Here is a 27,819-nt window from a genome sequence, read left to right on the forward strand (position 1 = left end):
TGCCTGGGCCACTTGGCCTGTCCGGCCGAAAAATCCCAGGGAGGGAGCCATCTGGGCACTGAAGGCTGTCCCAGGCGCTGTTAGGCACTCGCCCAGACACACTTCCCACCAGGCGCAGGACCTCCAAACTATGCACAGGCTAAAATCTCCTCTGCTTCCCTCTGGTTGGGCCACTTGGCAGGTCTCGGGCCAAAAATGCTAAGGAGGGAGCTTTCTGGGCACTGAACTGTTGGCCTAGGCACCGTCAGGCACTCACACAGATACACTGCGTGTCCGGGCAACTAGTCCCCCAAATTGTGTGCAGTCTGAAATCCCTTCCACACCTCTTTGCCTGGGCCGCCTGTCCTGCCCAGCAGAAAAATCCCAGGGAGGGAGCTGTCTGGGCTCTGAACGCTGTCCCAGGTGCCTTTGGGCTCTTGCCACTGGGCGCTGGTTCCCCTACCATGCACCGGCGGAGATCCCTGCTGTTTCTCTTTGCTCCATCCCAGAGACTACTGTACCGCTGCTCTCTCCCTACCATCTGGTTCCTCGGTGACCGATGAGGTTTCTGGTCTCTTATTTTCATATATGTTTGGCAACTACTGGCTTGCTGGTTTCTCCTCCTCCGATTGGACAGGTTTCTCTCCCTTTTGTACTAGGACCTGGTATCTGCTCCGTCCTACTCCATCGCCATCTTGAAAGCCTCCTTAACTTTATTTTTATTGCTGACACTGTTAAAGATGTCCCCATACCTCCCCTCTGCCCACCTCCACCCAGCCCCGTTCCTCCTTCCCACTGGCTATCCCCACACTGTTGTCTGTGTCTATGTGTCATGCATATATGTTCTTTGGCTAATGCCTTCAAATCTGACAGCTCTTAGTCTGTTCAATGTAACCGTACCTCTGTTTCTATTTTGTTTGTCAGTTTACAAGAGGGGACCCAAAAACCCAGAATTTATATATAAAAAATTGGGTACTCATTCTTACATGTTTAAACTTCAGTCGCCTTCAAAGTAGTCTCCATTCCATTCAATACAGCAATTAAGGCTTTTTTCCACAGCTTTAAACAGTTTTGGAACTTGTCGATTTTTATGCCTTTTAGTGTTTACGCCTTTTTTTGTTCTGTCCCTTCCATATTGGCAAAACATTTTCCTTTGAGGACTTTTTTGTAATCTGGGGAATTAAAAAAAAAGTTGCTCAGGGTGAGATTGGGTGAATAGAGGGGATGAGGCACAAGGGTTATGCTGGTTTTGGTCAAAAATTGCTGAACACTCATCAGTATGGGCAGTGCACATGTGTGCTCCTAAATCACCCATCATGAAATGGGCAAATACATTGAGAGTCTGCAAAAAAATTTCACCGAAACCAAATGCAGCCTCTCACAACAATACCAAATGGTACACTGATACAGATGGGTTTCTATAATACTCACCTATGGGGGGAAGCTTTTACTAAAGAGGCCTGTCCTCCAGAAGAGAATTCAAGGTTTTTCTTGGGTCCCACCTCATATTTTACTAGATTCCACATGTAAGTGAGATCAACTTGTCTTTGTCTTTCTCTGATTGGCTTATTTCACTTAGCATAATAATCTGCAGGTCCATCCATTCTCACAAAAGGTAAGATTTTCTTCTCTTTACAGCCATGTAGAATTCCATTATGTAAATGTACCACAACTTTTTTATCCATTCATCTACTGATAGATACTTTGGCTGTTTGCAGTTTTTATAAAGAAGAACAAATTGGATGACTAACATTACCTGATTTGCAGGGTTATTTTAAAGCTACAATAGTCCAGATACTGTTATATTGATACGATCTCACCTATAAGTGGAACGTAATTAACAAAACAAGCAAACAAAATAGAACCAGAAACATGGAAATAAAGAAAAAAGCTGACAATGACCAGAGGAGTGGGGTGAGGAGGACAGTGGGGGAAAGAAGGGAAAGGGTTAAGTCAAGGGACATGTGTAAAGGACCCATGGACAAAGACAACAGGGGGCAGTGAGGATTGAGTGTGGGAGGGAGATGGGTAGGACAGGGTAGTGTAACAGGGGGTAAAATGGGGACAACTGTAATTGAACAACAATAAAAAAATTTTTAAATATTGTGGTATTGGAGAAAAGAGAGATCTTTATTTAAATAGATGGTACAAATACCATATGATCTCACCTTTAACGGGAAGCTAAACAACAAAACAAACAAGCAAACAGAATAAAAACAAAGACACTGAAATAGAGAACAAGTGGGCAGCAGCGACCAGAGGGGAGAGGGAAGGGAATTTAAGGGGAAAAATGGGGAGGGATTTTGAGGAACAAGTATGAAAGACACAGGGATGAGGACTGGGGGGGTGAATGGGAGGGAGGTGGGGAGAAGGGGCAGGGGGGGCTGGGATGGGAGAAATAGACAAAAAACTGTACTTAAAAAATAACTAAATAAAATTTAAATAAATAAATAAATAGATGGTACAGAAGAGAGAGTTCAGAAATAGACCTACACACATATGATTAATTGATTTTGACAAATGTACCAATGCAATTTGATAAAGAAAAGATAGCCAATTGTTGGCTCTCCATATACAATGATTGAGTATCCACATGTGAAAAAGTGAACCTCAATCCATACTTTATATACTTTGTAAAAATTAACACAAAATGGATCACATGCCTAAACATAAAATGTAGAACTATGAATTTTTAGAAGAAAACTTCAGAGAAAAATATCTTCATTACTTGGGTTAGGCAAAGATTGCTTTCATGTGATACAAAAACATGCCCATTAAAAAATAAAAAAAATTGGCCCTAGCTGGTGAGGCTCATTGGATTTATACCTGGGTTGTGGGCTAGGTCCTCAGTAGGGGGCATGCTAGAGGCAACCACACAGTGATGTTTCTCTCCCTCTCTTCTCCTCCCTTCCCCTCTGTCTAAAAATAAATGAAAAAATATTTTTAATGCAAAATTTAACACTGTCAAAATTAAGACTTTTTGCTCTTTGAAAGACAATGTTAAGAGAATGAAAAGACAAGCAACGGACTAAAAGAAAATATTTGCAAATCCCATAACTGATAAAAAGCTGTATCTAGAATATATAAATGGCTCTCAATACTCAACATAAAAAAATCTATTGAAAAGTGGGCAAAACAGACATTTTACTGAAGAATATCTATGGATAGCAAAAAAAAGCACATAAAAAGATGCTCAATATCATTAGTCATTAGGGAAATACAAATAAAACCATACTTAGATACCACAGCACATTCATTAGAATAGCTAATACCAATACAACTGAAAACACCAAAAGTTGGCCAAGATGTGGAAAAATTATAACTCTCAAAAATTTCCTGGTGAGATTGCAATGTATAGCCAGTTTGGAAAACAGTTTGGCAAATTTTCATGAAACCAAATATACACTTTCCAAACAACCAAGAAATCTCACTAATAATATTTACCCTAGAGAAAAAAATATGTTCACATAAAGACTTGTACACAATTGTTTGGCTTTATTAATAATTACCAAAAAAATGGGAAAGAACCCAAATGTCCTTCAAATGGTGAATGTAAAAAAAAACACTGTGGTACATTCATATCTTGGAATACTATTTAGAAATTTAAAGGGAAGGGACCCCAGCAATACACACAACAATATGGATGAATCTGAAATGCATTAAGTGAAAGAAGCCAGAATCAAATGCAGGAGTCCATTTATAGAATATTCTGGAAAAGCCTCAAGTATAGGAACTGAAAATAGATCAGTGGTTGCCAGAGGGTGGGGGTGAAAGGAGAGGATAACTATAAATGGATACAGAGGAATTTGTTGAATTAATAAAACTATCTTATATCTTGATTGTGGTGGCAATTAAGTGACTGTATGCTGCTATGAATTTGTAAAACTGTATAATAAAAAGTGAACTTTAGTGTACGTGAATTATATTTTAACTTTTAAAAAATTTTTCAGCAGTGATTTTATTTTATTTTAATCATATTTTATTGATTATGCTATTACAGTTGCCCAAATTTTTTTTCCATTTGCCCCCATCCACCCAGCACCCTTCACTCCCTCATGTACCCCCACACCATTGTTCATGTCCGCATATAAGTTCTTTGGCTACTCCATTTCTATACTGTACTTTACATCCCCATGGCTATTCTGTAACCACCTATTTGTACTTCTTAATACCCTCACATTTTTACCCATTCCACCATACCCTCTCCCATCCAGCAGCCATCAAAATGCTCTCCATATCCATGATTCTGTCTTTGTTCTTGCTTGCTTAGTTTGTTTTTTAGATTCAGTTGTTGATAGATGTGTACTTATTGCAATTTTATTGTTCATAGTTTTGATCTTTTTCTTTCTTAAATAAGCTTCTTTAACATTTCATATAATAATGGTTTGGTGATGATGAACTCCTTTAGTTTTTTCTTGTCTGGGAAGCTCTTTATCTGCCCTTAGATTCTAAATTATATCTTTGCTGGGTAAAGCAATCTTGGCTGTAGGTTCCTGCTTTTGATGACTGAATATTTCTTGTCAATCCTGTCTAGCCTTCAAAGTTTCTTTTGAGAAATCAGCTCACAGTCTTATGAGAAGTCCCCTATAGGTAACTAACTGCTTTTCTCTTGCTGCCTTTAAGATTCTCTTTTTATTTTTAACCTTTTTCATTTTAATTATGATGTGTCTTGGAGTGGGCCTCTTTGCATCCATCTTGTTTGGGACTCTGTGCTACCTAGACTTGCATGTCTGTTTCCTTCACCAAATTAGGAAAGACTTCCTTTATTATGTTTTCAAATAGAATTCCAATTTCTTTCCCTTTCTCTTCTCCTTCTGGCACCCCTATGATGCAAATGTCAGAATGCTTGAAGTTGTCCCAGAATCTTATTATAGTATCCTTTTTTTTTTAATTTGTTTTTCTTCTTGTTCTGATTGGTTGTGTTTTGCTTATGTTCCAAATCATTGATTTGATTCTTGGCTTCATCCACTCTACTGTTGTTTCGCTATAAATTTTCTTTATTTCAATTAATTAGTGTTATCCTTTGTTTCTTACTAGGTCTTTTTTATGCTGCTGAGGCCATCACTAAGTTCCTTGGCCATCTTTATAACCAGTGTTTTGAACTTTGCCTCTGATAGATTGCTTATCTCCATTTTATTTAGTTCTTTTTCTGGAGTTTTGATATGTTTTTTTTATTTGGGCCATGTTTATTTGTCTCCTCATTTTGGCAGTCTTCCTGTGTTTGTTTCAATGTATTAGGTGGAGCTGCTTTGACTCTCTGTCTTGGTAGCAAGGTCTAATATAGTAGGTGTCCTATAGGGTCCAGTGGCACAGCCTTCCCTGTCACCCAAGATGCGTAATTGAGGTATGCCCTTCATATGGGCTGAGTACACCCTCCTCTTGTAGTTGATCCTTGGTTGCTGTTGGCAGGTTAATAGGAGAGATTTACCCAGTCAAGTCAGCTGCAAGTATAGACTGTGTCCTTTGACCACCAACCTCTGCCCTCTGTAGAGGATCAGCTGTGCAGGGGCAAGGTGGTGGTGCTCTGATAGAAACTGTAGCTGTCCACTGGGTGCACAGGCCATGGAGTTTCCCAGGTAGTGTAGGGCAATGTCAATTCCCACCTGTGTTTTGTCAGGGGCCATCCTGCTTAAGCTATAAAGCAATCTGAGATGGCTGCTGCTGCTGCCATGCCTGGGGCCACTTAGCAAGAAGTACAGGGGCTGGTGCTTCCCTGAGGCTGGCTGTTGCTTCTTTGAAAGGATTTAGGAACTTGTGAAGCATGAACCAAGACCACCAATTTCTATGGAAAAGCCACTAAGTTGGGTGGAATAGAGCCTCACAGGATCTCCAGGTTGGGTCAAACAGTGTTAGCCAGGTTGATGGAGTCTTAGATATGGCATCTGCTTGCTGGCTCTGCCACTCTACCCTTTTCTGTTTGGGAGAAAGCTGTCCCCCACCTCTTGCCTTGATGCCAGACACTTCAGTTCCTCCCTGTTTGCCACTGGTGCCTTTCAAGGTGCTACTCTGGTGCTGGAGCTCAGAGGGAGTGAGTCTGAGTAAGTTTGTGTGTGGGTTCTTTAAGAGGAACTATTTAGGACTTGAGAAGTTCCTTCCACTGGTTCAATCCCTGCTAGTTTTTGCAGCTGGAAGTTATGGGCACTTATCTTCCTGGCAGTGGAATGCTAGGCTGGGGAGCCAGGTGTGGGGCTGGGGCTCTTTGCTCCCAAGATACCCCTTTCAAATTTTTATCCACCACACATGGATGTGAGACCGGCCCATTCCACATCTCCACTCCTCCTACCAGTCTAGATGGATGTGGTTTTTTTAATTCCATCATTGTCAGACTTCCATTCAACTCAATTTCTGATGGTTCTGAGTGATGGTTGTTCTATAATTTAGTTGTAATTTTGATGTGATTTTATGAGGAGGCATGAAGTGTTTACCTATGCCACCACTTGACCAGAAGTCTTAATTTTCTTTAAATGGTACAACATAGCTAAAGAATTATACAAATTGCATTTTGTAAATTCTAAAACTAGAAAAATGTTTAAATTAATGCTATACATTTTTCTTTAGTCTATTCCCATTTTGGTTGACATTATTCTTTTCCTTTTTTCCTTTTTATTGAATTTATTGGGGTGACACTGGTTAACAAAATTATACAGGTTTCAGGTACACAATTCTATAACACATCATCTGTACACTGTATTGTGTGGTTCACCACCCCAAGTCAAGTCTCCTTTCATCACCATTTATTCTCCCTATACTCTCCTCTACCTGCCTCCACCTCTCCCCCTTGTAGTCACCACATTGTTGCCCATGTCCATCAGTTCTCTGGTTCATTTTTGCATATTAAGACTAAATACTTTTTATTTTAAATTTCAGTTATATAATGTGTTATCAACTATAGTTACCATGTTTTACGTTAGATGCTCAGACCTTATAACTGAAAGTTTGTGCCCTTATACCAACTTCTCTGTATTTCTTCCACTCCTAGCACCTAGCAATCATTTTTCTACTTGGTAAAGTTTCACTTTTCTTCAGATTCCAATTAAGACAAAATAATTTTAAATTGCTTATTTAAAATAGTCGTTAGTGATATGATATTCTTCCTTCTATAGGACTTAATACAATTTAAATACATGTATTTATGATGTTGCTCTGTAGTTTAATGTATTATTTCTTATCTATTAGAGTAATAATAACTATTTGCTCATAGGAAATTGGCCCTGATGGAGATAGTTGCGCTGTGTGTATTGAACTATATAAACCAAATGATTTAGTACGCATCTTAACCTGCAAGTAAGTTTGATTTCCACTTATATTATCAATAAGAATAGCTGACTTACAAAATTGATTGTAAGGGGAAACTATTTTGAATATTTCCAAATTGATGTGTTTAATTTAAATTATTTTTATTTAAATATAAGAGAATGCTTTATTTTTTAATATTATTGAAAATACTATAAGGCTAATTATGTAAAGTTTCCATAATCTGGTACAATTAGGAAAATAGTTCCATATAAATTGAGAACCTAGTCAGCACCACAATTTATTTGTATACACACATACTGGATTATTTACATTCATTCTAAAAATCCTATTAAGAAAAAAAACATAAAATCAACTTATTACTTCCTATTTGGAGGTCTTTATTCTTTTTTTATCCACATTTGAAAGCTTTCTTAACACTCTTTTTTTTTTACCTGTTACATAGTGGTTCTCTTGGAATGTATCACATTGTCTAAAGTATCAGCACTGTGTTGTACTCAGTACAATTTTGTACTATATTATTAGGAATGACCAAACATACCATGTTACATACAGTTAGGGAATGACAAGATAATTAAGATATGAAATACTATACAAAGTCTTAGGTCAGCAGCATCTTAGCCATTTTTCAAGTAATGAGTACTGAAACTATTTCTTTTTAACTAGAGCAATAAGGCTTTTATATTTGAAAATACTATATTATGCAATTTCCAAATTTTGCTTCTGTGGCTCTTCCTTAGTATTTATGCTGTAATGTAGCAATTTTGAACAAGTGTGCTGTAAGAATTTTTAAAACATGCAATACCTGACTGTTTATTCAAGGGCATTGAACTCTTCCCATAGATTGTTTAAAAAAATGACAATAGTCAACACTGCCATAGCCATTCGGTGTGAGTGAATAAAAATTATACCTATCTTTTGTCAGGCAAAAAAATATGTTTTAGTGTGCTACAGAATTTTAGTAATTAGTTTATACATGCCATGAGATGAAAAAGATTGAAAACCACATACTGTAATAGTGTGTTTAAAATTAAAAACAAGCGTCTGTTAAAATATGAAGTAAAATTATAGGGTAACCTGTAGTAGTATATTAGGCAAAGTATTGCTATTTCACAACTGATAAATAAGTTATATGGTTTTTTTTTCTTCATTAGCCATATTTTCCATAAGACATGTGTTGACCCATGGCTGTTAGAACACAGGACTTGTCCTATGTGCAAATGTGACATACTCAAAGCTTTGGGAATTGAGGTAAACATTACTAAACTATTTATATGAGGAAACTTAAGCAATGCATTATTTATGTTCCTGAGCCTTCGCGAGAATAACATGCTTATTTTATCTTTGTAATGTGCTGTACTTACAGTTTATATCCAAAATTGGACCTGCTTATATCACCTCCACTTTCATTCTCCACCCCTTTCCTCAAATGTACCTGGTTTTTGGTCAGAATTTGAAGTAATAACCATATAAATTACCAACTGGCTTCTGATATCCCTTTCTCATTTTTTTGCTGTCTTACTATTCCATAGTAACCAAACTTGTAGCTTAATGAGCTTTTATAGTTCCAGAAAGTATAATAAATATTAAATTTTATTTGGTAAATGGAAAATTAAAACTACCTCTTCCACAGTACACACAACAGAGGATCAAGCTAAAAAAAAAAAAAAAAACCTCTTCCCGATTGTAAGAGATATATAGAATAACATGATTCTCAATTCCCTTACAGAACAGCATAGGTTTTCTTTTTGATTGACTACCTTGTACCAGGCATTATATTATGAAGTGCTAGGATCACCCAGATGAATATGTCAGGTATAACAAAAAAAATCTGTTTGTAACACCTTTTGCCCCATTGGTGGACCCAATTACTCCAACTGCCCTGGCTGAGACCAGCAAGAGATTTTTGTGATTATTAAAAGGGATTATAGGTTTAAAAGGTTAAAAGCATTGCTCTAATAAGTCACGTATCAATAAACATTGTATGGTATGTTAAAGAAAAGCATATAGTCTGACAGTCTTTTAATTTGTTCAAATGCCTTTCAAAGGTGGATGTTGAAGATGGATCAGTGTCTTTACAAGTCCCTGTATCCAATGAAATATCCAATAGTGCCTCTCCTCATGAAGAGGATAATCGCAGTGAGACTGCATCATCTGGATATGCTTCAGTTCAGGGAGCAGATGAACCACCTTTGGAGGAACATGTGCAGTCAGCAAGTAAGCACCATGCTAAGGATCAAAGTGCCCCACAAAAATCCATTGTGGATCTTAGCATTTGTTCTACTCATCCATCAATACATTTCAGATGTTTTCTGTGAACAATGCAATGCAGTATGTACCCCCATGTTAACTTAATATACATATTCAAATGTACCTGAAACATGAAATATTGAATACCTTAGGAATGGAATTATTAACAGAAGAAAAGTTTTATTAGAAAGATTCTCTGACTCATTTAAGCATTCTCTTGTTAATTTACAGAGGGTAAGGAGAAAAATTACCACCTACCCAACTTTAAACTTCAGAAGCCATTGTTTATTGCACACCAACCAGAAATTAGGAAAGGAGTTCTGAAATGATAAAATTGAATTCAATCTCTGAAAGCTTGATTATACATAACTTCTCAGGAACCCATTTTTGCACAGATTGAAACTTTAAGAATAGTATGTGCTGCCACCTGTTGATTATTTATCATGAAATGAACAAAACTTGGAAACTAAAACTAAATACAGTAGTATCCCCTCATCCATGGTTTTGCTTTCCATGGTTTCAGTTGCCCACAATCAGCCACAGTCTGAAAATATTAAATGGACAGTTCCAGAAATAAACAGTTCATAATTTTTAAACTCTGCACTCTTCTCAGTACTGTGATGAAATCTCACACTGTATAAGCTCCTAGCCCATTAGTCACTTAGTATCCACATCAGTTATAAGATGGACTGTTATACTGCAGTGCTTGTGTCCAAGTAACCCTTATAGTAGCCTAATGCTATGTCATAATACCTATGTCATTTACCTCACTCAATCTGATCACATAGGCATTGTATCATCACACATTGTAAGAAGAAGGGTGAGTACAATATAATAAGATTGGTGAGAGCATATTCACATGACTTTTATTACACTGTAGTTATAATTGTTCTATTTTATTCATTGTTGTTAATCTTTTACTTGTGCCTAATTTATAAATTAAACTTTATCATATGCATGTACACAGGAAAAAACTTAGTTTATATAGAAACCAGTGCTATCTGCAGTTTCAGGCATCTACTAGTGGGGCTTGGAACATATCCCCTGCAGATTAGAGGGGACTACTGTACATTATTTTTAAATTCATATCAATCAACATTGCAACTTAGTAATATCATAGCAGCAAAGAAATTTTAGGGAATTCTGTTTTTTTTCTTAGAAAACCTCTATACAAAATTGTTTGTGTCTTAAACTTCCACCTTTCTTATGGTTTGAATTTTTTTCTTAATCCTCATTTTGAGATACATTTTGTCATAAAGTTGAAGAAAAACTAAATGTCAAGATAACTTCTGATATGTCAAATGTCAGCTTCTTATGACATAAACCTTCGTCCTCTGTAGGCTTATCAGTGCCATAGATACCATTTCTGAAGATGTCCCTAAGAATAATATACAAATACAAACCTTTTATTTTATGTAATCGAATCTTCAGACATGTCCTAGAGTATAAAATCATCATAAGAATCCTAGCAATCTCTGGATTATTCTGCCTATAATAGGAAATCATTGTCTATTTGCCCCGGATGAGATTTTGTACCCCTAACTGTGTGGTAATAGAATTCAGTGAAGATAAAGGAGAGTGTACAAGATAATTCAGTTTATTGCTAGGCTTATTTTTAAAAGTTCCAACCTACTTCTTTTGGTACCCTGTTCTTCCTATCAGGGCAGGTGGTAAGCATAATAGTTTTTTTTTTTTTGAGAAGTAAATGAAATTATGATCATTTCACTTCCTGTATTCTTCATAAGGATGACTGATAGTAACACCTACCCAAGTGCCTCAAACCTGAAACAAGGGAGGCACTATCTCTTTGTCCTTGATTCTTCTCTCTTCTTTTTTCTATTGATTCAATATCCTTTTTCTCTAATTCACTTACTAATTTCCAACCTTTATTCCACAGTTATAGTTTGAGCCACTATCTTCTCTCTGTCCATTCCTTCCGGCCTTCCTCCTCCAATAATTGGGGAAGACTAGTCTAACTCCTGTTCTGCCTTTAAAATTTCCCCCTCTTTGAGAAGGCTCCCTTGACTTGCATATGTGACCCTACTGTCTGCTTCTATCATTGTACTTATTGCACTGAATTGTATTAAAACTTTTTAAAGTTCCTTGGGTAGGGACAACATCCTATTATTCACCGTTTTATATCTGCACCTAGCACAGTCTGCCACATAATAGATACTCAAATTTAAGTGTCGAATGAATGACCACCTAGAATACAGTTAATTTTATATGTGATTATGGATCACTACTTCAGGTAGCTTGCCTACTAATCATTGATTATTATTATGATAGTTGATTTAAATAACTTTGTAAACACATACTTGATTTGTTTATGTCTATGTGTCCGATCATTGTGCTAAGTTCTATTAAGAGCACTAGTTTTCAAACTTAAGTATGCATCAAATCACCTGGAGGGCTTGCTAAGAGGTGCTACCACCAATTTATGACTCAGTAGATCTGGGTTGGAGCCTGAGAATTTTCATTTCTAGTAAGTTCTCAGGTAGTACTGATGCTGCTGGTCCAGGGACAACACTTTGAGGACCACTAAATAAGGGTCTTGGTTCTTAAACTTGGCTGTAAATTAGAATCACCCAAAGAAACTTTAAACATTACTGATGCTTGGGCTCTACCCCAGTATGATTAGATCAGAATTCATGAAGGGTAGGGATCAAGAGCAATTTCACAAATTTTCATTAATTTTAATTCAAAATACTTTCAGGTTAACAGAAAAGCTTCAAAAATAGTACAAAAATGCCCATATACCCATCACATGACTTTTCCAAATGTTAACATTTTATATTACCATATGCAATAATCAAATCCAGGAAATTAACTGATAAGATACCAACTAAACTACAAATGTTAATCAAATTTCATCAGTTAACCCACTAATGTTATTTTTTATGTCCCAGGATCCCACATTACATGTCCTTTTTTCCCTAGATTAATTGAGATATACATAATTGATAGATAACATAGTTTCAGGTGTACAACATGCTGATATGATACACATATATATTGCAGAATAATTATAAAATTTAAAAAATTTTACCTGTGGTAAAAACATTTAAGATCTGCTCTCTTAGCAACTTTGAAGTATATAATGCAGTATTGGGTTTTTTTTAAAGATTTTATTACAGCCCTGGCTGGTGTAGCTCAGTGGATTGAGCACGGGCCTGTGAACCACAATATCACGGTTCGATTCCCCGTCAGGGCACATGCCTGGGTTGCAGGCCAGTTCCCAGCAGGGGGTGCACCAGAAGCAACCATACACTGGTATTTCTCTCCCTCTCTCCTTCCTTTCCCTTCTAAAGATAAATAAATTAAATTAAAAAATATTTTATTTATCTATCTTTAGAGGGGAAGGGAAGGAGAGAAGGAGAGAAATATCAATGTATGGTTGCCCCTCATGTGTCCCCTGCTGGGAACTGGCCTGCAACCCAGGCATGTGCCCTGACTAGGAATCAAACTGCGATCATGTGGTTCACAGTCCCGTGCTCAATCCACTGAGCTATACCAGCCAGGGCTATATAATGCAGTATTGTTAACTATAGTCACCATTTGGTACAATAGATCCCCAGAACTTATTAATGTTATAACTGGAAGTTTGTACTCTTTGACCAACATTTCCCCATTTCCATTAATTCCCAGCCCCTGGCAACCACCATCATACTCTCTATTTCTATGAGTTTGGCTTTTTATAGACTCCATATATAAGTGAGATCATGTAGTATTTGTCTTTCTGTCTGACTTGTTTCACTTAGCACAATGCCCTCAAGGTCTATCTATGCCTGCAAATGGCAGGGTTTCCTTACTTCTCATTTATGAACAATACCCTTTATATAATTTTCTTTATCTCTTCATCTGTCAATGAACACTTAGGTTGTTTTCATGTCTTAGCTATTGTTAATAATGCTGCAGTGAACATGGAGATACAGTATCTCTTCAAGATACTGATACAATTTCCTTGGATAAATATCCAGAAGCAAGATTGCTGGGTAATATGGTAGTTCTATTTTTAATATTTTGAGGAACCTCCATACTGTTTTTCATAGTGTACCAATTTACATTCTCACCAACACTTACCTTCTATCCTTTTGATAATAGCTGTTCTAATATCTTACTCAAATAACAATATATCATTTTGGTTTGGTTTTGTATTCCCCTGATGGTTACTGATATTGAACATCTTTTCATGTAATTGTTGGCTGTTCATATGTATTTGAAAAAATATGTATTCAGTTCCTCTGTCCATGTTTTAATTGGATTATTTGGTATTTTGCTATTGAGTTGTATGAGTTCCTTATATATTTTGGATATTAATATCTTATGTAATATGTGGTTTGCAAACATTATCTTCCATTCTGTAAGTTGCCTCTTCACTTTGTTGATTGCTTATTTTGCTGTGCAGAAGCTTTTTATTTTGCTGTAGTATCACTTGTTGATTTTTGCTTTTGTTCCTTGTATTTTGGTGTCATGGCCAAAAAATTGTTTCAAGACCAATGTCTAGGAGCTTTTTCTCTGTGTTTTCTTCTAGGAGTTTTATGCTTTCAGCTCTTATGTTTAAGTGCTGAATTCATTTTTAGTTCATTTTTGTGAGTAGGGGTACAGTTTCATTGTACTGCATGTGAATATACAGTTTACAGAATATCATTTATTGATAAAACTCTGTTTGCCACATTGAGTGTTCTTGGTTCCCTTGTCAAAAATAAGTTGACTGAATATGCATGGGTTTATTTATAGGCTCTCACTTCTGTTCCATTGATCTATGTGCCTGTTTTTATGCCAGTACCATACAATTTTAATTATTATAGCTTTGTAGTACAGTTTGAAATTAGGAAGTGTGAAGCCTCCCATTTTGTTCTTCTTTCTCAGGATCACTTTTGCTATATAGGCTTTTCTATGGCTACATATTAATTTTAGGGTTTGCTAATATATCTGTGAATATGCCATTGGGATTTTGATAGGGATTCCACTGAATCTATACGTGGCTTTGAGTAGTATGAAAATTTCAATGGTATTAATTGTTATGCTTCATGAACATTGGACCTTTTCATTTATCTGTGCCTTCTTCAAGTTGTTCACCAGTGTTTTATAATTTTCATTGTACAAGTTTTTTTTTACTTCTTTGGTTAAATTTATTAATAAGTATTTTGTTGTTTTTGATGCTATTGCAAAAGGAATTTTCTTTATTTCTATTTCAGATATTTCATTATATATAGAGATGCACTAGTGATTTATTTTTGTATTTTGATTTTTTTGTCCTGCAACTTTATTGAACTCATTAGTTCTAACTATCATTTAGTGTAATCTTTAGTGTTTTTTCTGTATAAGGTCATGTCATCTGGAAACAGATAATTTTACTTCTTCCTTTTTGATTTTGAGGGCTTTTTTCACTTTCTTGACAAATTGCTCTAACTAGGATTTACAATACTGTATTGTGTAGGAGTGGTGAGACTGGGCACCCCTGTCTTTGTTGTCTGTGGAACAGCACCAGAATGTTGCCAGAGAGTGGACCTTATTTCAGCACTGGGTACTTGAGTTCTAGCTAAGAAAAATTTTAGAGATAAGACTCAAACTATAAGTGGAAGTTTATTCAGTAAGTTACAGAGATAGAAGAGAGCTGTAGAAGAAAGAGGCTCAGGAAACAAGTTACAGAGGCAAAAGAAGGGCCCTTAGAGGTTAGAAGAGAAAAGGGTAAAGATAAGATACCTTGGGGGAAGAAGAAGGGGAGAAGAAAGGCACAGTGGTGGGGGTAAGAGGGTCAGGTGGCTAGCATGCTCACAAGAGGGAGAGAGAGGGAAAGCCACATTGGGTGTTCCTCATAAGGGCTTTTAAACATGTGGATTTTAGGGGAGTCCCCAGCAGAAGATCTCAGTAGAATGTTCATCACCTTTCTAGGTGTGTCCTTTCAGAGATGTGATCTCTAATGATTGGTTGGTGCCAGGGGCAGGGGTTCATTAGTCAATACAGCAGGTTCTGGTGTCAGCTGTGTCATCTCTCCATCTGGTTTTGCTGCTTTTCTGGGCCTGGAGCTGAAACACAGCTGAGGCCTAGATGTATTTGCTGCAGATCAGAAACTCATTGTCCTCAGACCTTAATACTTAAGAGCTATTCTCCAGCCACCTTGGTAGTTAGTTCATCCTCTAAAGGTGTCTAACTGTATAACTAGCAACATGTCAGGGGAGGGTCCCAACCACATGGCCAGAGCTATGAAAGATCAGGGGGTCTAAACCACATGGCCATCAACATGCTAAAGGTGGAAAAGTTATGCTGGGGACAAGGTTCTTATTTTCCCAGGTTTGCCCCTTGCTGGGCACTGGGGCTTTCTGCCCTGGTGATCTTCTGTAGCTGGCCTATCATCCTTGCTTTGCTCATGTGTATCTAACTGCCTACCACAGTCTTATTCCTGGTTTTAGAAGAAAAGCTTTCAGCTTTTCATCTTTGAGTAAGGTATTATCTGTTGGTTTGTCATATATGGCTTTTATTATATTTGGGTATGTTCCTTCTATAACCTAATTTGTTGAAAGATCCACATTTCATGTAATTGTAATGTCCTCTTAGTTTCTAATCTGTGATTATTCCTTAGTCTTTGTCTTTCATTACCTTGACACTTTTGAAGATTACTGGCCAGGTATTTTGTAGAAATTTGAACTTATCTGCTGTTTCCCAATGATTAAATTTATTGCCCTATTCTATTTTAGTGAATAATGCCAGGGAAATGATGTTCCATTTTCTGTCTCATGTCATATAATGAGTCATATGATGTCCATGTCTTATTACTGATGGTTTGAACTTTACTCAATTGGTTAAGGTGGTATCTGCCAAACTTCTCCTCTTAAAATTACTATTTTTTCTTCTGCTGTTATTAATTATCATATAGAGAAATACTTGGAGACTATGAAAATATCCTATTTCTCAACATACTTTTACCCAATAATTTTAGCAATTATTGGTGCTTCTTACTTGCAATAATTATTACCGAAGTATGTGCCAATGGTGATTTTTTCACATCCTTTCTACATTAAATAAGCTTCTATTTTTCAGGAAGAATTATCCTTTTTCCACTTATTTATTCAATTATTTATAATAGCATGGATTCATAAATATTTCTTTTATTCTATAATATTATTCTCATGATTTATTCATTACTTAGATTGTTCTAGATTTGGTCATTGAGAACTTCCTCAAGTTGCTTTCTGTTTTATTTCAGTATGTCCCATCAGTTTTTGAGCACTTCCTTACTTTCTGGCACCACAAGATGTTTGGTGCCAGGGATTAGCCAACTTTTTTGTAAAGGGCTAGATAGTAAATATTTTAGGCTTTGAAGGTCAAAAGTCTCTGTTGCATTTTTTTCATTTCTTTGTCTTACAACCTTTTAAAAATATGAAACCACTCTTAGTTATTGATTTGGGCCACATGCTATAGTTTGCTAAACCTAGGCTAGAATCTAGGTTAATCTTGTACCCTCCTTGCCCTAGCCCTAGAATCAGCCATTTCCTCAAGAGGCCTTTTATTGGAGAACATTATTTTGAAACCAAGGTCAGGATACTAGGTATCCTCATTGCTATTGAGGTGCCATTGCTATCAACCCCTTTTAATGAACAAGGCTGGGAAATATGTGCTTATGCAAATGTACACACATATCTGCATCCATCTATTCATCTATCTATCCATCCACCCATCTGAAAAACAATGACCTAATACCAATACATCCATTTCCAATCCAATGCCACAGTTTATTCTAGCCTTTCCCTTTTTACTTGTAATTTCTTTTTCTGACAGTGAGAAACCTGTCTTTTATTATCTACAATATATTTACTTACTTGTTCAATCCCAGAACACACAAGAGTACTTTCAATATTACTAACTCACAACCCTGTGAAAAACAATTTCACTAACAGTTCTTTTTGTTTTTAGCTTTATAAGACATAGTCAAAATACTGTGTTCCAGTGTTACTAAGTTAGTTCTTTTATTTTCCACTATCTTCAAGGATGGTTATTTTTCATCATTAATATAATTATGTTCATTTGTTAACATTTGAATTTCATTGTAGCAGTCTCCCCAACATCATGGTTGTTGTTTCATTTTGTTTTGTCTATCTGTGCATTTGAAAAAGAATAGATAATTTTTTTCAAGTGCCCAGGTGATTGAAATGTGAACCTAGGTTTAAGGATTGTTATATTTAGGATAGAAAAGCAGAAGATGATGTAACTTTTGCTCTTAATGGGGCTATAATCTAGTAAAAGTAAGTGTACATGTGAATCTAAAAACAGTAATTGTAACCCTGGCTGGTGTGGTTCAGTGGATTGAGCACCAGCCTGCAAACCAAGGGGCTACTGGTTCAATTCCCAGTCAGAGCACATGCCTGGGTTGTGGGGTGGACCCCCAGCTGGGGTTGTGCAAGAGGCAATCACACACTTGATGTTTCTCTCCCTTTCTTTCTCCCACCTTTTCTCTAAAAATAAACAAAATCTTAAAAAGAATCACTTTAAAAAATGGGTAATTGTAAATATTATAATAATGCCATAGGTGCTTTTACAGCACCTAATTGTAGGTGCTTTTAGTAAGACATGGTATAAATCATATAATTATTAAAGGAAAGGGAATAAGTATAATAATCATAGTATTATGGAATTAGACAAGAAAGACTTCTTATACATGAGTGTTGAGTTTTATCTGGAAGAAGAAAAGGGTAAAATCATTCTAAAATTGTTATTTCTTTCTAAAGATGAAAATCTACAGTTGGTAAACCATGAAGCATGTTCCATGGCAGTGGATGTTGTTCCTCATGTTGACAACCCAACCTTTGAAGGAGATGAAATTCCTGATCAAGAGACAGCTGTTCAAGAAATTAAATCATAAAATCTGTCAATAGAAAACTTCAGCCTTTAGTAATAACAGAACTGCCAATCAGGGCCTAGTTTCTTATTAATGAACTTGATAGATTTAATAAAGTTAAGAATGATATGGAAAGCGCTGAGATGACTAATATTATGCTATACTTTAATGGCTTTAAATATTTAAGCTGTTAACTTTTTTCATAAACTCAATATAATATTTTTCAGAGTAGTTTCCTCTCAATGGTTATATCAAGATTTGTAAACATTCAAAATTCTCTTCAAATAGTCATGTTTTTCATTTATAACAATTTTCTTATAAAAACATGTTGTTTTTAAAATGTGAAATAGCTGTGATCATTTTGTTTTATGATAGTATCTTAATTAAAAAATACTACTACTTTAGCTTGGGCTGTATGTGTCAGGTTTTTCTCCAGGTGTTTATGTTGATCTGGAATTGTATTATAAAAAGCAAAGCAAACTTAAGTTAGGACTTCATGAAATATCTATTTAAGCTCCATTAAGTTGATAGAACAAGATAAAATCAAAATAATCATTTTAACTATTTCTTATTTTTAAGTTAAATGTACTTCATGTAAGTGTTGAGCATAGTTTATCAGAGAATATGGAATGGACTGGATTGGTTAGTATATTAGTGCACTAATGTGACACAAAATTACAGACAAAAAGTTTCCTTACAAAACTGTGACAATTTCCAAAGTAGAGTATATAAGTATTCATGCTATTTGAAAATGATAAGCTGTTTACATTTTACCTAAATGGGCTAAAATTACATCAGCTAAACTAAAATTCTGTCCATGTAGCTATAAATTCTGTGAACAGATTTTTTTGGTGTTTGAAAAATAATTGAGGGAGCGAGGAGAATTCCAGGTGCCTTAATATAAAGTTAGAAGCTCCATCCACCAAAGTTAAATAGAGCTATTTAAAAATGCACTTTATTTGTATTCTGTATGGCTTATCTTTTAGAGTTTTGTTTCCAGTGCAAATTCCAGCAGAATTTAAGCAAAAGCTGAAGAGACATGTATTTTTGTTTCCTAAATGTAGAACAGATGAAACCATTGCATTCTTGTACACTGATTTGAAATGCTGTATATATGTCCTGATTTGTATTGATTCTCTTTAAATATAAAATGTAAATAAAATGTTATAATAAAATGTTGTATCTGGTGTTTAGTTAAACAATCCTGAACTAACATTTGATATACACGGTCTGTCCAGAAAAACTCCAACCATTGTTAATATGAGAACAGTTTGCATGACATGAACATTACCTGGCAGCCAAGGAGCGTGGACTGGAATGCACATGTGTGAAAAATGGCAGTTTCACTGTACTAGTCAGTGGGGGCAGTAGACATTGAGTAGGCATGTGTACTGTGTGGCCATAGCATTCCAAATGACTGAGCTAGTAGAGCAACAAATCTGCATCAAATTTTGCATTACATTTCAACATTCCTTTGCAGAAACTATTTGATGATTCAGAAGGCTTCAGCTATGCGTAACTGGTGATTGGCCACTTCATCATGACAATGTGCCCACTCATGCATCATGTCTCGTGTAGAGTTTTTTGGTGGTGAAACATCAAATTATGAAGATGACTCAGACCCCCTACAGCCCAGATTTGGTGCCCTACAACTTCTGGATTTTCCCAAAACTAAAATTACCTTTGAAAGGGAAGACATTTCATATTGCCAATGAGATTCAGAACAATACAAGAGGGAAGCTGATGGAGATTGAAACTGTGTGAGGTGCCAGGTGCCTACTTTGAAGGTGGACTGAGGCATTATGTACATGTTTCTTGTATCTTGTATCTCCTTCAATAAATGTCTCTGTTTTTCATATTGCATGGCTGGATACCTTCTGGACAGACCTCATATGCTTGAATTTGGGATGAAAGATTGTAAATGTTATATTTCATGAATACAAACTAAAATTTTAGTATAATATAAATTTGCATATTTCATTACATAGAATCTGGTGCCATTGTAATATAACTGACTCTACCATGACTTATTCTAAAATGTCAGCGTGGTATGAAACTGAAGGTATTATGCTGAGTGAAATAAGTCAGGCAGTGAAAGACAAATACCACATGATCTCACCTGTAAGTGGAATCTAATCAACAAAACAAACAAGTGAGGAAAATACAACCCGAGACATGGAAATGAAGAACAAACTGACAGTAACCAGAGGGGTTGGAGATGCTGATAATGGAAGAAAGAAGGAACAGTCAAGTCAAGGAACATGTATAAAGGACCCATGGACAAAGACATGGGGGGATTGAAATTGGAAGGTAGGGGAGTGAGTAGGGCAGGGGAGAGTAATGGTAAAAAATGGGGAGCACTGTAATTGAACAAAAAAATATGTTAGTCTAAAAAAATAAGGTTATATTAACCTTATAATAATATAGGGTTAGAGAAAGACCTTGTTGCCAGTCCATCTTTATACCACCTAAGACCTAAGGCTATTTTAATACTTTAAAGTTTTCTCTTCCTTCAGCCTTCTCTTTGGCAATGCAACAGTTAGGATGCTGCTAATAAGTCAAGTGCCTCCCTTTCTTTTCCAAAATATTTAAAAAATAAATAGATGCCTGAAACACCTCAGAACCAAGATTTTCTTTTTTTAATATTTATTATTTATTTTATTCTTGTTCACATACACTTGTCTTCATTTTCACCCTACCTTGGCCCACTGCTCCACCAATACCTGCCTCCCATCCTTGAACTTACCCACTTCAGCTTTGACCATGTGTCCTTTACACATGTTCCTTTATGGACTTTCCTCTATTTTCCCCTATTATCCCTCCCCCCCACCCATCTGGTTACTGTTAGTTTGTTCTTTAATTCAATGTTTTTGTTTATATTTTGCATGCTTGTTTTTTGTTGTTGATTAGATTCCACTTATAGGTGAAATTATATGGCATTTTTATTTCACCACCTGACTTATTTCACTCAGTATAATGCTCTCCTGATCCATCTATGCTGTCCCAAAGGGTAAGAGCTCCTTCTTTCTTTCTGCTGGGTAGTATTCCATTCTGTAAATGTACCAGTTTCTTGATCCACTATTTAGTGATGGGCATTTGGGTTGCTTCCAGCATGCAACTATTGTAAATTATGCTGCTATGAAAATTGGGGTGCATAGGTTCTTTTGAATTGGTGTTTCAGGATTTTTAGTGTATAATCCCAGTAGTGGAATTACTAGGTCAAAAGGCAGTTCCATTTCTGATTTTCTGAGGAAATTCCAAACTGTTTTCCAAAGTGGCTGCACCAGTCTGCATTCCCACCAAGAGTGTACTAGGGTTTCCTTTTCTCCACAACCTCACTAGCACTTGTTTTTTTATTTGTTTTTGATGGACATTCTGACTGGTGTGGAGTGGTATCTCATTGTAGTTTTAATTTGCATCTCTCTGATGGCCAATGATGCTGAGTATCCTTCATATGTCTTTGGGCCCACTGTATGTCCTCCTTGGAGAAGTGTCAGTTCCTTTGCCCATTTTTTCAATTGGGTTGTTTGTATTCCTGGAGTGGAGTTGTGTGAGTTCTTTATATATTTCAGAGATCAAACCCTTGTCTGAGGTGTTATTGGCAAATATATTTTCCCATACAGTTGGTTCCCTTTTAATTTTACTGCTGTTTTCTTTAGCTGTGCAGAAGCTTTTTTAATTTGATGTAGTCCCATTTGTTTATTCTTTCCTTTATGTCCCTTGTTCTGGGGGACATATTAGTGAAAATATTCATGCATGGAATATCTGAGATTTTCCTGCCTGTGTTATCCTGTAGGACTTTTATGGTGTCACAACTTTACATATAAGTCTTTTATCCATCTTGAGTTTATTTTTGTGTTTGGTATATGTTGGTGATTGAGTTTCATTTTTTTTTTGCATGTAGCTGTCCCAACATCATTTCTTGAAGAGGCTATTTTTACTCCATTTAATGCTTCTTCCCCCTTTGTCAAATATTAATTGACCATAGAGACTTGGGTTTATTTCTGGTCTCTCTATTCTGTTCCACTAGTCCATGTGTCTGTTCCTATGTCAGTAGTAGACTGTTTTGAATATTATGGCCTGTAATATACTTTGCTATCTGGTATTGTGGTCCCTCCTACTTTGTTCTTCCTCAAAATTTCTGTGGCTATTCAGAGCCTTTTATGGTTCCATATAAACTTTTGCAATGTTTGTTCTATATCTGTGAAATGTGTTATTGGTATTTTAATAGGGATTGCTTTAAATTACAGATGACATGATAGTGTACATAGAAAATCCTATAGACTCCACCAAAAAGCCACATGACCTAATTTTTATTTTTGCTAAATAAATTTGGCAGAATGGCAGGATACAAAGTCAATATTCAGGTATCAAAGACATTTTTGTACACCAACAACAAACTATCAGAAACAGAAATCAGTAAAAAAAATCTCATTTGCAAAAAATTGTGGTACATATACACAATGGAATTCTATGCTGCAGAGAGAAAGAAGGAGCTACTACCTTTTTCAACAGCATGGATGGAACTGGAAAGCATTATGCTGAGTGAAATAGGCCAGGTGCTGAAAGACAAATACCATATGGTCTCACCTTTAACAGGAAGCTAAACCACAAAACAAACAAGCAAGCAGAAAAAAACAAACAAACAAAGACACTGAAATAGAGAACAAGGAGACAGTGACCATAGGGGAGAAGGAAGGGAAGTTAAGGGGGAAAAGGGGGAGAGATTTGGAGGAACAAATAGGAAGGACACAGGGACAAGACCTAAGGGGGGTGGAAATGGGAGGGAGGTGGGGAGCAAGGGGCAGGGGAGGCTGGGATGGGAGAAATAGACAAAAAACTGTACTTGAAAAATAACTAAATAAAATTAATTTTTAAAAAATCTCATTTGCTATAGCAACAAAATAATGTGCCTAGGAATAAACCTTACTAAGGAGATAAAAGACCTGTATTCAGAAAACTACACAACACTGAAGAAAGGAATTAAGGAACACAGAAACATATACTTTGTTCATGGATTGGAAGAATTAACATTATCAAAATGTCCATACTACCCAAAGCAATTTATAGAACCATGATTTTCAAACAAAAGTACACATATGTCTTATGTGGCAGTGTTCCAGGTATATGTGTGTGTGATGCCATACAATAAACTTGGCTTATATCCTTAAAAGTTAAGGGGAAGATGATTTATATTTTTTGAATTTCAACAGCTTTATAATTTACATACTCAAAGTTCACCCATTTTAAATGTACAAGCTCTGTGATGCTTAGCAAATATATATAGCTATGTAACTTTCAACACAATGGATTTTTAAACATTTTTTTTCACTGTCCAAAGATCTCTCATATCCATTTGTAGTCAATTTCTGCTCCCATTCCCAGCCCTAGGCAGCCACTAATCTGCTTTCTGTTTCTATAGATTTGCCAGTATTGGGACATTTCATATAAACAGAATCATACAATATGTGGTGTTTGTGACTGACTTCTACCACTGGGAATAATACTTTCAAAGTTCATCCATAAGTGTGCATCAATACTTCATTCCTATTCACTGCTAAGTCATATATCCTATTGCATTGATTTCCTCATTGGTTATCCATTCATCAGTTAATGAACACTTGGGTTATTCCCACATTTTGGCCATGATGGATAATGGTCCTATGAACATTGATGTGGACACCAGCCCTCAGTGTCCACAGAGTTATAGGTGAGACAAGATAAATTCACATGGACTACCAAGTCCTGTGGAGAGAAAGGGATGACAGGCCACTATCTCAAGGGTAGAATGCCCCAACCCTTGCTTTGATAGGCTCGTATTGGCTTTCTGATAGCATACATCAAAGGTTTTCATTCATTATGCTTAGGTTTGCTTTAGGTGATTACTTTTTATAGATAGCAACAGAAGGGATGTTACTGATTAATTCTTACAGATTAAAAAGGAAAAATGTTGCAAATGCAAGGGAACAACAAGAGTCATTGGTCTGGTAACATTTTAGTCTTTGGGAGAATTAGTACATATCTACTTTGGAGATATGAAGTAAGCATTTCTGCCTCAACTCAGGATGAGAGAGTTTTAGAAAGAGCAAGTCACAAAGCATCCTAGGTATAATGCAGACCTGATTTCCCATGGGAGAACTGATCAGTGGGTTTGTCTCCTGTGTGCCACCACCGGCCTATGGGCATTCCCATAGGGCTAAGGTACAATTGCCATTGCCAGGCAAATCGGTTCCCTACAGAACATTCATGCAAAAGTATTTTTGTATGTTTTTTTCCCCTGGGGTATATACAAAGGACAGGAGTTCCATGTTAGTTTTACATTTTTTCCAGCTGTTATCTTTGATAATAAAAAAATACAGTTTGAGCAACAGACTTTATTACTCTTACATATTAATCAAAATATAAGTTGATTCCTTTAACTGGCAGTAGATATATTTGTCCGTATAGGGAGTCTCTAACATAAGACAGAGGGGTTTTCTGAGACTTCATTTAGTAGAAGTCAGGCTGTACTATCCTGTAAATAAGAATATACATAGCCCCACATATAAATAAGTAAAAATATTGTTAAGAGAATTGGGTCTGGCTGTTGTGGCTTGGTGGATTAAGTGCCAGCCTGCAAACTGAAAGGTCACCAGTTCAATTCCCAGTCAGGGCACATGCCTGGGTTGCAGCCTGGGTCCACAGTTGGGAGAATGTAAGAGGCAACTGATCAGTGTTTCTTACATGGATGGTTCTTTCCCTTTCTCCCTCCCTTCCCCTCTCCAAAAATAAATAAATAAAATCTTTTAAAAAGATATAATTGGAATGCAGAAAATATTCCTTCTTCCCCCCATATCTAATTTTGGATCATTTACTAATTATTTTAATTCAGTTATATAACATCTGGAATAATTTTACTACCTTAGGCTATAACAAATTTTGATTTATTTACCTCACTCATCACCTATTCTGTTTGGAGTGGATTTTAAAATATTTTAAAAGGGGCGGGGGAGGCTGGGATGGGAAAAATAGACAAAAAACTGTACTTGAAAAATAACTAAATAAAATTAAAAAAATATTTTAAAACATGCAACTATAAAATTTAGGTTTACATATTACGTGAAAATTAAAAGAAATTCATGATTAGTTCTGCCAAAATGGAGGCATAGGTAGAAACCCTTTGCTTCCTCACAACAACCAAAATGAGGATAACCACCAATCTAAAATCAATAAATCAAACTGCATGGAACTCTGACAACAAAGGAATTAAAGAAAGAGTCAACAAGGCCAAACAGACTGGTAAGACAGGTGGACAGAGAACCTGAAGCAAGGCAGTGGACCATTCAGGCAGGTCTGGCTGAAAAGGAAGTGGAGACTCAGAGCTGACTGTGAACTATGGCAGTGGTTGCCACAGTGGCAGAAACACCCAGTCTCACACAAGAGTTCATTGGAAAATGGGGCTAGAGCCTAGCAAGCAAACTTCATTGTCTCCTCTCTGACCACTACCCCACAGACAGTGCCACAATGAGCAAAGAGGGTTGCCCTGCCCCCCTCACAACATAGCAGGTGTGCTGAGACAAAGAAATATGGCCCACATGAAAGAGCAGAGCACATCTCCAGAGAAACACCTAAGCAATGAGGAGATAGCCAACCTATCTGATGGAGAGTTCAAAGCCCAGGCAACCAAGATGCTCACAGAACTGATTGAGCTTGGTCAAAAAATGAAAGAACAAATGAAGACTACCCAAAGTGAAATGAAGTAAAATATTCAAGGAACCAACAGTGACAGGAAGGAAACCAGAATTCAGATCAATGATTTGGAACAAAAGGATGAAATAAACATCCAACTGGAACAGAATGAAGAAACAAGAATTAAAAAAAAAATGAAGACAGGCTTAGGAAACTCAGGGACAACCTTAAACATTGCAATATCCTAATTATAGGTGTGCCAGAAGGAGAAAAACAAGAACAAGAAATGGAAAACTTATTTGAACAAATAATGAAAGAACATTTCCCCAATCTGGTAAAGAAAATAGATTTCTAGGAAGTCCACAAAGCCAAGGGTCCCAAAGAAGTTGGACCCAAAAAAGAACATGTGAAGGCACATCATCATTAAGTTACCCAAGATTAAAGATAAAGAGTGAATCTTAAAAGCAGAAAGAGGAAAGGAGTTACCTAAAAAGGAGTTCCCATAAGACTATTAGCTGATTTCTCCAAAAAAACCTTACAGGCAAGAAGGGGCTGGAAATAAGTATTCAAAGTCATAAAGCCAAGGACCTATATCCAAGATTACTCCATCCAGCAAAGCGATCATTTGGAATGGAAGAACAGATAAAGTACTTCCCAGATAAGGTCAATTTAAAGTAGTTCATCATCACCAAGTCCTTGTTATATGATATGTTAAAGGGACTTATCTAAGAAATTGGAGATCAAAAACTATGAACAGTAAATGACAACAAACACAACTATCAACAACTGAACCTAAAAACAAAAACAAAAATAAACTAAGCAAACAACTAGAACAGGAACAGAATCAGAGAAATGGATATCACATGAAGGGTTTTCAGTGGGGAGGAGCAGGGGAAGTATAGGGGGGAAAAGGTACATGGAAAAAGAAGCATAATTGGTAGGCATAAAATAAACAGGAAGAGGTCAAGAATGGTACAAAAAACAGAAATCAAAGAACTTATATGTACAACCCATGGACATGAACTAAGGGAGGGATATGCTGAAGGGTTGGGGTGCAGGGTGGAGTAGGGGTAGAAAATTGGGGAAACTAATAGCATAATCAATAACATACACTTAAAACAAAGAAATTTATGATTGTGGTGAGTACTTTGACCTCCAGAGATGTTCACAGTCTTCTAGCTTAGAGTTAATTCAGTAAAAAAATTTTTTTTGAAAAACCATACCCATTAGTTTTTAACTTTTTTCTACAGGAATATATGATCTCATGAGTGTGGGGCACTTTTGTACATACCTAGATTTTAATGGTTAAAATAGTAAATGTAAATAGGGTTTAGCATAAATGGTGAAAAGTTTTCCTCCACCTGATATCTCAGTTCTCAACCACTGCCTTAGAAAATTTTAATGGGCATGTCCTGATAGAAACTTTTTTTCAAAAAGCAATTTAGTCAGCTAAAATTCATTAACAGAGGTTATTATTTAACAGATACCTATGTATGTTTTAATGGAAACACAATCACCTCCAGTTTGTTGTAGAGTTTGATTTTTGAATATCTAATTTGCTTTAAATTAATGCATCTAAATCCTTACTATATGCACTTATTACATGGGAATCTTGTTAAAATGCACACTCTGATTTAACAAGTCTGGAATGGGGTCTGAGATTCTGAATTTCTACCATGCTCCCGGTAATGCAGGTGTTGCTGCTCCAGGATCCCTATTTTGAGTAGCAAAGCCATACATGGTGTGCATGTGTATGTGACAGTGGGGGTGGCAAGAGTAAGAAGTTTAAGATTATTCCAATGCCCTTAGCTTGAGCATCTTGGTAAACA

General features: G+C 36.3%; 1 protein-coding gene across 1 annotated transcript in view; it reads left to right on the forward strand.

Moving 5' to 3' along the window:
- Nucleotides 1-19,912, forward strand: part of RNF128 (ring finger protein 128) — a 64,712-nt gene extending 44,800 nt beyond the window's left edge. Inside the window, exons 4-7 of the mRNA XM_037162210.2 lie at nt 7,181-7,263; nt 8,388-8,484; nt 9,282-9,450; nt 18,213-19,912. Coding sequence (XP_037018105.1) covers nt 7,181-7,263; nt 8,388-8,484; nt 9,282-9,450; nt 18,213-18,346 — 483 coding nt within the window. The 3' untranslated portion in view covers nt 18,347-19,912. The remainder of the gene's footprint in view (nt 1-7,180; nt 7,264-8,387; nt 8,485-9,281; nt 9,451-18,212) is intronic.
- Nucleotides 19,913-27,819: the final 7,907 nt, after the last annotated feature.

Source organism: Artibeus jamaicensis, unplaced genomic scaffold (assembly GCF_021234435.1).
Source record: "Artibeus jamaicensis isolate MK-2021 breed Jamaican fruit bat unplaced genomic scaffold, CSHL_Jam_final scaffold_461, whole genome shotgun sequence".
NCBI classification, from domain to species: domain Eukaryota; kingdom Metazoa; phylum Chordata; class Mammalia; order Chiroptera; family Phyllostomidae; genus Artibeus; species Artibeus jamaicensis.